This window comes from Maniola hyperantus, chromosome Z (genome assembly GCF_902806685.2).
Source record: "Maniola hyperantus chromosome Z, iAphHyp1.2, whole genome shotgun sequence".
NCBI lineage: Eukaryota > Metazoa > Arthropoda > Insecta > Lepidoptera > Nymphalidae > Maniola > Maniola hyperantus.
Window position 1 is genome coordinate 13411847 of NC_048564.1, and position 11178 is coordinate 13423024.

Sequence of the window (11178 nt, forward strand, 5' to 3'; positions counted from 1 at the left end):
AAACAGATTTTCTTTTGAAGGTCACCTTCAAAGGTGCTGTGCGTGAGACGCGAGTGCTGTTCTGCCATTTGCTCTGCTAAATTTTGGTGCCGGCGTTTGAATTTTAGATTTTCTCCGAAATCCTAACCCAATTGGAACTTGTAAGTATAATTATTTAATTTTAAAACGTATTATATTGCACGTAAACGTATTATAGTGTTTAATACGTGCAATATAATACGTTATGGTGTTACAAGAAGCACGCGGAAGGAAATAGATAGGTTAGGGCCTACGCAACGGTACCTAACTTACCTTCCAAATTACGTTTCTGAGCACCCAATTTCCTTCTGCGTGGATTCTGTGCTGGTTTCACTGAATCAGTGAATCAAAATTCTTATTTAGGTATTGCCTGCGACTTCTTCCATGTAGTTGCAAGTTTAAGAAAATCCGTTAATCGTTTTGTTTTCCTAAGATAGCGTAAGTACCTGGTTAGTGGAATTTCACCTTTCAATTTGACAGTGAGATAGATTATAATAACTTAGACAATTTGGATTACAGTTCTAGCAGCCCAATGATAATACATATGTAACTAGCTTATGCTCGCGACTTCGCGTGACTACACAAATTTCAAACCCCTATTTCACTCCCTTAGGGGTTGAATTTTCAAAAATCCTTTCTTAGCGGATGCCTACGTCATAATAGCTATCTGCATGCCAAATTTCACCCCGATCTGCCAGTAGTTTGAGCTGTGCGTTGAAAGTTCAGTCAATCAGTCACCTTTTCCTTATATTTTCATATTTAGAAAAAGAAATAGAAATGTTACATGTGTATCTAAAAGCTGTATCTAAGTTAAAATGAAGACTTAGAACTATGGTTCACATTTCTATTTCTTTTACTCTCATGCGTTTTTACCATCAGTCCTACTCAAACACCAACTTATATAATATTATAATATAACTTGTTTGTGACATAAATGTGTCATTAAGGGAGCCTGCGTCTTCTGCGAATCTACTTTTATTTTAGACTAGCTTATGCTTGCGACTTCGTCCACGTGGACTACACAAATTTCAAACCCCTATTTCAACTTATTAGTTGAATTTTCAAAAATCCTTTCTTAGCGGATGCCTACGTTATAATAGCTATCTGCATGCCAAATTTCAGCCCAATCCGTCCAGTAGTTTGAGCTGTACGTTGATAGATCAGTCAGTCAGTCACCTTTTCCTTTTATCTACTTTTATTTTAGAATACTTATTTTGTACTAAGACCCAGCATTGGTTGCAATATGTTGTATGTTGCTCATAATATGCCAGAAACCCTATTCAAACGCTAACAATTGCAGTTTTATACCCTACTAAAATGTTTTATGGTTTTTACCCACTCTATTAAAATGTTAAGTATAATGCGTAAAAATTTGTTCTCTCACACCATTTTACCTTTTTGTAAAAGTACTATTTTAGTCTTTATTTTAAAGGTGAACCGTACTTTTGACATGAGAGTTGACCCATAGTGTTAAAATAGCGCATGAGAAGTCATTTTGGACAGACTATAAAGTTTTACACCTCATGCTTGCGTTGTATGTTCAACATAATCCCACAGAATCCTTAAAAAACCTAATCCACATAGATAAAGTTGCAAGCCTCATCGATTTGGTACAAAACTAACTTGTCTCCTGAAAAATGGATAGATATCCTATATCTGTATCCCAGAAAAATTTAAGATTTCCCATAGAAAACAAAATCTAAATCCACGAGGTTAAAGTCTATTATAATCTCTATATATAAAAATGAATTGCTGAATGTGTTGCTGATCGCAAATCTCGAGGACAGCTGAACCGATTTCAATTTTTATTTTTTTTTAAATTAAATAAAAATCCTGAAAAAGAATCGACTGTTAGGCGGTACGAAGTTCGCCGGGCCAGCTAGTTATATATACTTTTGTATTGTGTATAACCTCTTTAATTTAATAACACGTCTTTTTTAGGATTGGCTTGTAAACATGGGCCGTAAATTCATCGTTGGCGGTAACTGGAAGATGAATGGGGATAAGAACCAGATAAACGAAATTGTCAACAATTTGAAGAAGGGACCCCTGGACCCTAATGCAGAGGTGAGTATCAGAGCTTTATAAAGCTAATGTCACGTCACATGCTTATAGAGTGGAGTGAGCTAAGGGACAACCACACAGCTTTCATCATCGTTGTCATTGTCAACCGATAGACATCCAATGGATATAGGTCTCATCTTGGGACTACCACATGCGACAATCCTGCATCTGAATCTAGCGACCTGGACGTTTGATGTTGTCTGTCCGTCTAGTAGGTGTTCTGTTTTCTGGCGTGAGGTCGCTATTCTAGCACTTTGGGATCCCAATGTCTATCTGTTTTTGAATATCCAATTAGTTGGTTTCGAATCCCTGAATCAAAGTCAAATAATTTTAATAGTTCAAATTAAATTACATCGTAATTGTAATCAATAGCAAATTCTGCCCATTGATTGGATGTGAAAAATGCAAAAGCAAAATATGTGAACAGCGAATTCAACCAATCAAGAGGCAGAATTTTTTGTTGATTACGATTACGACGAATACGTTTTTCTTAAACAGTCAAGGGGTCTGCACTAATTTCTAGTGTATGTTGTATAGGTTGTAATTGGAGTGCCTGCCATCTACCTGGCCTATGTGAAAACCATTGTCCCTGATTCCATTGGTGTAGCAGCTCAAAACTGCTGGAAGGCGCCCAAAGGAGCTTTTACAGGTACTATTTTATGCCGCCCTGGAGGGGATACCTATGTCTCATACCATCGTTGCACGTCATCAGAAAACACAATGTAATAAAATAATTATGATTACAAATATAAAATTATAAAGACTAGCTGCCCCGGCGAACTTCGTACCGCCTAGCAGTCGATTCTTTTTCAGGAATTTTTTAAAAATTTTCTCTCCATAAGAACCATCCCCGTACTTCAAGGAATATTATGAAAAAACAATTAGCGAAATCGGTGCAGCTGTTCTCGAGATTTGCGATCAGCAACACATTCAGTGATTCATTTTTATATATTGAGATTAACACATACAATCCCAAATCCCAAATAGAGTCCATCAAATGGAAGGCTACCATCGAAAGATGTCGGCCTTCTATTCGGGAGGTCTTCCTCTACTTTTCGGAGTTGTGTGCTTTTAAGCAATTAAATATCACTTGCTTTAATGGTGAAGGAAAACATCGTGAGGAAACCTGCATCCCTGAGAGTTCTCCATGATGTTCTCAAAGACATGTGAAGTCTGCCAATCGGCACTGCTGATGTAGCGGATTCAAAATGAGTCCACCACGCTGGCAGTAAGTTTAAGGCTATAGCCTAAACCTTTCTCATTTTGTGTGATCTGTGCTCGTCAGTGCGCCGGCGATGGGTTGACCATGGTGATGATTATGAATCTAATTTCAGGTGAAATTTCCCCTGCAATGATCAAAGATGTTGGTGCTGGTTGGGTTATTTTGGGACACTCTGAAAGGAGGACAATCTTTGGTGAAAAAGATGACTTAGTAGCTGAAAAGGTAAGCTGAACATAAACACTGTCATAGATTATTGTCTTATATATTTATCATAAAAGTTGTGATAGCCTGGTGGTTAGGACGTCTGTCCTGGTAGTTAGAGCCTCCGATTAAAAAATCGGAGGTTGGGGAATCGATCCCAGGCATGCACGCAGGTCGAGTTCTCCATAATGTTCTCAAAGGTGTGTGAAGAACAAATCCGCACATGGCCAGCGTGATAGACTATGGCCAAAACCCTTCTCACTCTGAGAGGAGACCCGTTCTCTGTAGTGAGCCGGTAATGGGTTGATCATGATGATGATGATATTTATCATTAAATATAAAAAGTCTCAAATACAATGTATTCTGTTTAGGTTGCACATGCCCTTGAATGCGGATTAAAGGTCATTGCCTGTATCGGAGAGAGTCTTGAAGAGAGGGAAGCCGGGAAAACCGAAGAGGTTGTCTTCAGACAGACTAAGGCTCTTTTGCCAGCCATTGGCAACAACTGGGCCAACGTTGTGTTGGCGTACGAGCCTGTATGGGCCATAGGCACTGGCAAAACTGCCTCACCGCAACAGGTAATTTGTTATTTTATCAACCAGAGTAATCGTAAATATGTTTCAAAGATATGCTAAACTAAATGATGCCCGCGACTTCGTCCGCGTGCATTTAGGTTTTTTAAAATCCAATGGGAACTCTGATTTTCCAGGATCAAAAGTAGCCTATGTCCTTAGGCCCCGGGATGCAAGGTATCTCTACCAAATTTCATCAAAATCGGTCAAACAGATGGGCCGTGAAAAGCTAGCAGACAGACAGACACACTTTCGCATTTATAATATTAGTATGAATGAAAGCTTGAGCAATATTAAAAGATGCGTCTCAGTTTTTTTTAAAATTTATTTATCACTATTTATTTTTATGCTCGCGACGTGTGGACTACAAAAATTTGAACCCCCCTATTTCACTCTCTTAGGGGTTGAATTTTCAAAAATCCTTTCTCAGCGGATGCCTACGTCATAATTCTGATAAATTGGCTTGTTAATTACTTGCATAATATTGTTTTGATATTTGATTTAATCACAATAAAGATTTAATTCAATTTAATTCAATAATAGCTACCTGCTTGCCGAATTTCAGCCCGATCCGTCCAATAGTCTGAACTGTGCGTTGATAGATCAGTCAGTCACCTTTTCCTTTTATATATTTAGATTATTTATTTATACACAGAATAGGAGATCAAAGTCTTTCCACTAGGCTGTCACGAGTTCTTACTTCGTTTTTACTTGAAACCTGTAGCAAAATACTTTGTCCTTTAGGCCCAGGATGTCCACGCGTCCCTCCGAAGCTGGTTATCTTCCCACGCCTCCGCGGACGTCGCACAGTCTGTGCGCATCCAATATGGCGGCTCAGTGACGGCTTCCAATGCAAAGGAGCTCGCCGCTTGTCCGGACATCGACGGCTTTCTGGTCGGTGGAGCTAGTCTTAAACCAGAGTTTATCGATATTGTGAACGCTACTCAATGAATAAAATATCATGTACACAGGTTTAGTTAAAATGTTTAAAATTTGCTGAGTGCTGTAAAAGATGTGGCCTATGTAGCGTTCGCCATATTGTCTTTTGCAGACACTAAGCGTCGATTCTGTTTTTCTACGTTTCTAGGTAAAATATGAACCTCTCTAGTAATAATATAATAGTAATTTTGTCTTGCATGTTCCATCGCTAATAAATATGCAAACACCGTAAGCAACTTTAACTAAATCAACGAAATCACTATTCTCTCTCTATGGAGAGAAGTTTGTATAGGGCTCTGTTACATAATGTCAAAAACAAAAACTCAGTGAGACGTTAACCATTTTATATTGCATTGCATTTTATATCCAAATCCATTCAGCCGTTTTTGCATCATTGAGTAACAATCGCATTACCAATCGATGAAAACATGAAAATCAACTCCAAACTTACATTAGCTACACTTGTTTGATTAGTTTTTAGATTGGTATCAAATGTCTTATCAATTATTTTGTGAACTTGTTATCAAATCATTGCTGTTAATTTTAATCAGTTAGTTACATTTAAAATTCTTTCGACATTTTTAAAACCGGCGTACATGCAAAATAGCTAACATGCAAAATTCCAAAATAATAATAGCGATTAAGTTATTTACGATTAATTTTTTTTTAAGAATATTAGCCAAGGTAATTGCTGACTAATATTCCCCTTTCCCCTCCAATTAAGCGTAAAGCTTGTGCTAGGGGTAGGTACGACAATAGTGCAACGGGTGGGGTTTGAATCGGTGACTTTCGGTTTTCAGTTCGCTCATTTAACCGTTGAGCTATCGAGGCTTCGTATACCTTAAATTAAAATCGGTAAGATTGTATGAAAATTGAAAAATCACTTTAAGTGAAACCTGTGAAATACCTGTGACTTAAAAAATTCACTACATGAAAATAATTTCAAATTAGTTAGACCGTACCTAAAGATGATTTTACTTAGTATTGTGGTAAAAAAAATTGTTAATTCTTCATCTGTGGCATATTTATATTTTGTCTATAGCTAGTATATAGTACATAATCTATGGTCTATAGCCTGGGCTCAAAAAGACTGGAGCTCAGAGCCGTATAGCCAGTTGAAGAAAAAACAAATTGTCCATGGACAAATGTCATTCTTTTTCTTAAAAAAACTTGGTTTTGCTTGTTTTTTCGCTTGTTTATACAAAAATTGCCAAATAAATCAGAAAAATTAGAAAGGATAAAGAAACATTAGTTTCAATAAAGTTAAGTTTTTGAAAAAATTGTGAACAGTGATTGATTTCAAGTCAATAATAAACAAATATTATTTGTTAGTTTGTTATTTTTGCATGTGGGCTGTGATTTAAATAATGTCTTCATCGGATTCTGACGATGGCTTTTATAGCAATGTAAATGTATTTAAAAACATTAGACTCGCTCGAGAGCAATTACGAAAAGACCTGGAATGCGAAGAGGGTTCAACGAATAATACCGGGAAAAGTCATGAATGCAGCGGTACTGTAGAAAATGATGTAACTGTGACAAAAATTGCGGAAAATTTACGAAGTAACACTGCTAATGATTCGCTTGTTGATTCAGTGGAGGATGATTTGATTTTGGACGAAATAATTGCAAAAAATTCGAAGCCCGCTCGAGGAAGAGGCCGAGGTCGGGGCAGGAAAAAGAAAGAAACCACTGTAGAGCCTCCAAAACCCCCTGCAGTTAGTAACACAAGAGGTAGAGGCAGAGGTAGAGGTGAAAAAAGAGGTAGGGCATCGAAAAACAATGTCACAGACACTGAAATAAGTAATGCATTAGACACGATTGAATCATTAAATGGCACAAGTAATAGGCGGAATGGAAGGAACAGTTCAACATCACAAGTAGATAATTCAATGATTGCAAATATACTAAACGGATTAACAGGTAGGAGTAGAGGTAGAAAAAGGAGAGCAACTTATTCACCAAACAGTTCCGTTGAAGAGGTATTAGACGGTTTACAAACTGGTAATGTTACTAAAAGGGGTCGGAGTACTCCATCACGACGATGTAGAGGAAGGGGCAATCAATGGCAATCAATCATGAATATGGTGTTACCAAGTATTATGACTTCGAGTTACCCTATATATAGTGTCGGTAATACCGATGAATATTACGATAAATCTGCTGATGTACCATTATTTAGTAAGCCTACCAGTGATCTTCCAACCAAAGTAACGGACGATGTAGTCATGTTAGATAACGAAGAAACAGATGCAGAGGACAATGAACCGTTATCCGTGAAAGTCATATGGAAAAGTCTGGATATCTTTAAATTCACGATACGAAAGTACCAAAAGTTAACGCAAATATTTGATCATTTTTCGCAAATGGAAAACGTTGGTAAAGACAAGTTACTGTTCACGTACAACAATAAAATTTTAACTTGTAATGATACACCCGCGTCAATAGATTATAATATCGCCAAGTTCATAGATGGAGGAGTCGTTAGTCAAAGTATAAAAAACATAGTTCACGAAAAGACTACAATTAACGGAATCCAGATTAAGTTTCAATGTCAAAATAGTAAAAAGCCTGTAGAAATAACGATTGGAAAAGATGATAAAGTATCGTTAGCAATGACACAATGCGCTGAACGCTTGGAGCTTCCATTGAATAAGCTAAAGTTTGAATTTGATGGTGACATTGTTGTAGGTAAGACTATTCCCCACCCACCCATCGCTGGCTCACTTCAGAGCACGGGTCTCCTCTCAGACTGGCCATGTGCGGATTGGTAGACTATTTTACATATATGTATATATTTTTAAAATCTAAATTTTAATTTTTAAAATCGGTTCAGTAGTTCCAGAGATTACCCCCTACAAACAAACTTAACGACATTACCTCTTTATATAATAAAGTATAAATATGGATATTATTATTAGAATTACATGTTTTAATTTAGTTGTGTATTGTATTTTGTCAATTTATTTGTAATAATTAATTATTATTGATTATAATTATTGTAATCTTATTTAAAACTAGTATTTTGCTCGCTGCTCGAGCTGCTAAAGCAGCTCTCGAGGTCTATAATCGCCATTTTGAATAATAAAAAATTTTGTATGAAAAAATAAAATCTCTTGCCAAGAAACCACTCTTCCATCTTTCATACCCTCCGAGATGGACGCGGATGAAATTTGTATGGCGGCCATCTTTTTTTCACAATTTTGAAATTTTTTTCCAATTTTTGGCAATTGGATGAGGTTTCGAATGACATTTGGTCGAGCACCTCCCACCTATCTTCAATACCTTGAGCGTGCCCTTCACCCGCCTCCGAAACCCTCAATCATCAGCTCCCTCCATATGTTGCCCTAAAGGAATCTTTGTCTTCTATATGAAAGTATTAATGAAAAAAAAAAGTTTCATACAAAATTTTACAGGAGGAAATTTTTTGAAAATCTCGGCCGCCATCTTGTTTTCCAATTTTTTTCACTTTTTCTAAAAATTGTTTACTAATATCTTCAATTGTTGCAAGTTGTAACAAAATCGGTTGGAAAACAAAAAAGTTACAAAAGTCAGGTCGGCCGCCATCTTGTTTTTCTGAAATGTCATAATTTTTCCCTACTCGAATCCCACTTCTGAACATATCTCCCATACATTATTATATCATTTTCTGTCTCTTTCTAGGAGAACAATTATGTCAATGAGTCAGTGAGTCAGTGAGTCAGTGGTAATTGAGCTATATATAGTATAACTAGTATTTTGCTCGCTGCTCGAGCTGCTAAAGCAGCTCTCGAGGTCTATAATGGCCATTTTGAACAATTTAAAAAAAGTTTTAAATTTTGTATGAAAAAATAAATTCCGCCATTTTGAATTTTTTTTTCCACCCATCGAGTAGACCTTGGGATCCTGATCATCTCTTGCCAAGAAACCACTCTTCCATCTTTCATACCCTCCGAGATGGACGCCGATGAAATTTGTATGGCGGCCATCTTTTTTTCGGAATTTTAAATTTTTTTTAAATGTTTGGCAATTGGATGAGGTTTCGAATGACATTTGGTCGAGCACCTCCCACCTATCTTCAATACCTCGAGCGTGCCCTTCACCCGTCTCTGGAATCCTCAATCATCAGCTCTCTCCATGTTTTTCTCAAAATGATTTCTTGTCTTCTATACGAAAGTATTAGTGAAAAAAAAAAGTTTCATACAAAATTTTACAGGAGGAAATTTTTTGAATATCTCGGCCGCCATCTTGTTTTTCCAATTTTTTTCACTTTTTCTAAAAATCGTTTGCTAATATCTAAAATAACTGCAAGTTTAAACAAAATCGGTTGGAAAACATAAAAGATACAAAAGTCAGGTCGGCCGCCATCTTGTTTTTCTGAAATGTCATAATTTTTCCCTACTCGAATCCCACTTCTGAACATATCTCCCATACATTATTATATCATTTTCTATCTCTTTCTAGGAGAACAATTATGTCAATCAGTGAGTGAGTCAGTGGTAATTGAGCTATATATAGTATAACTAGTATTTTGCTCGCTGCTCGAGCTGCTAAAGCAGCTCTCGAGGTCTATAATGGCCATTTTGAATAATAAAAAAAATTGTATGAAAAAAAAAATTCCGCCATTTTGAAATTTTTTTCCATCCATCGAGTAGACCTTCGGATCTTGATCATCTTTTGCTAAGAAACCACTCTTCTATCTTTCATACCCTCCGAGATGGACGCCGACGAAATTTGTATGGCGGCCATCTTTTTTTCGGAATTTTGAATTTTTTTTCAAATTTTTGGCAATTGGATGAGGTTTCGAATGACATTTGGTCGAGCACCTCCCACCTATCTTCAATACCTTGAGCGTGCCCTTCACCCGTCTCCGAAATCCTCAATCATCAGCTCCCTCCATATGTTGCCCTAAAGGAATCTTTGTCTTCTATATGAAACCATAAGTGAAAAAAAAAAAGTTTCATACAAAACTTTACAGGAGGAAATTTTTTGAAAATCTCGGCCGCCATCTTGTTTTTCCAATTTTTTACACTTTTTCTAAAAATCGTTTGCTAACATCTAAAATAACTGCAAGTTTAAACAAAATCGGTTGGAAAACAAAAAAGTTACAAAAGTCAGGTCGGCCGCCATCTTGTTTTTCTGAAATGTCATAATTTTTCCCTACTCGAATCCCACTTCTGAACATATCTCCCATACATTATTATATCATTTTCTATCTCTTTCTAGGAGAACAATTATGTCAATGAGTCAGTCAGTGAGTGAGTGGTAATTGAGCTATATTGAGCTATATATAGTATAACTAGTATTTTGCTCGCTGCTCGAGCTGCTAAAGCAGCTCTCGAGGTCTATAATGGCCATTTTGAACAATTTAAAAAAAGTCATACAAAAATAAATTCCGCCATTTTGAATTTTTTTTCAAGTCATCAAATAGACCTTTAGATCCTGATCATCTCTTGCCAAGAAACCACTCTTCCATCTGTCATACCCTCCGAGATGGACGCCGATGAAATTTGTATGGCAGCCATCTTTTTTTCGGAATTTTAAATTTTTTTTCAAATTTTTGGCAATTGGACGAGGTTTCGAATGACATTTGGTCGAGCACCTCCCACCTATCTTCAATACCTTGAGCGTGCCCTTCACCCGCCTCCGAAATCCTCAATCATCAGCTCCCTCCATATCTTGCCCTAAAGGAATCTTTGTCTTCTATATGAAACCATAAGTGAAAAAAAAAAAGTTTCATACAAAATTTTACAGGAGGGAATTTTTTGAAAATCTCGGCCGCCATCTTGTTTTTCCAATTTTTTTTACATTTTCTAAAAATCGTTTACTAACATCTACAAGAGCTGCAAGTTGTAACAAAATCGGTTGGAAAACAAAAAAGTTACAAAAGTCAGGTCGGCCGCCATCTTGTTTTTCTGAAATGTCATAATTTTTCCCTACTCGAATCCCACTTCTGAACATATCTCCCATACATTATAATATCATTTTCTGTCTCTTTCTAGGAGAACAATTATGTCAATGAGTCAGTCAGTGAGTGAGTGGTAATTGAGCTATATATAGTATAACTAGTATTTTGCTCGCTGCTCGAGCTGCTAAAGCAGCTCTCGAGGTCTATAATGGCCATTTTGAATAATAAAAATTTTTGTATGAAAAAATAAATTCCGCCATTTTGAATTTTTTTCA

At 36.6% G+C, this 11178-nt stretch overlaps 2 protein-coding genes across 2 annotated transcripts in view; both read left to right on the forward strand.

Annotated features, from left to right (window-relative positions):
* The first annotated feature begins 6 nt into the window (after positions 1–6).
* On the forward strand, positions 7–5047 carry LOC117995437 (triosephosphate isomerase). Its single transcript, XM_069508726.1, has 6 exons — positions 7–140; positions 1960–2085; positions 2620–2731; positions 3417–3526; positions 3877–4083; positions 4822–5047. The coding sequence occupies exons 2-6, from the start codon at positions 1975–1977 to the stop codon at positions 5026–5028; spliced, it is 747 nt and encodes a 248-aa protein (XP_069364827.1). The 5' UTR covers positions 7–140; positions 1960–1974; the 3' UTR covers positions 5029–5047.
* Positions 5048–5394: 347 nt separating this feature from the next.
* The window catches only part of LOC138404507 (DNA repair protein Rad60-like), a 13564-nt gene continuing 7780 nt past the window's right edge, over positions 5395–11178 (forward strand). The window contains exon 1 of the mRNA XM_069508696.1: positions 5395–8077. Within this exon, the coding sequence (XP_069364797.1) occupies positions 6384–7790 (1407 nt within the window). The 5' untranslated portion in view covers positions 5395–6383 and the 3' untranslated portion in view covers positions 7791–8077. The remainder of the gene's footprint in view (positions 8078–11178) is intronic.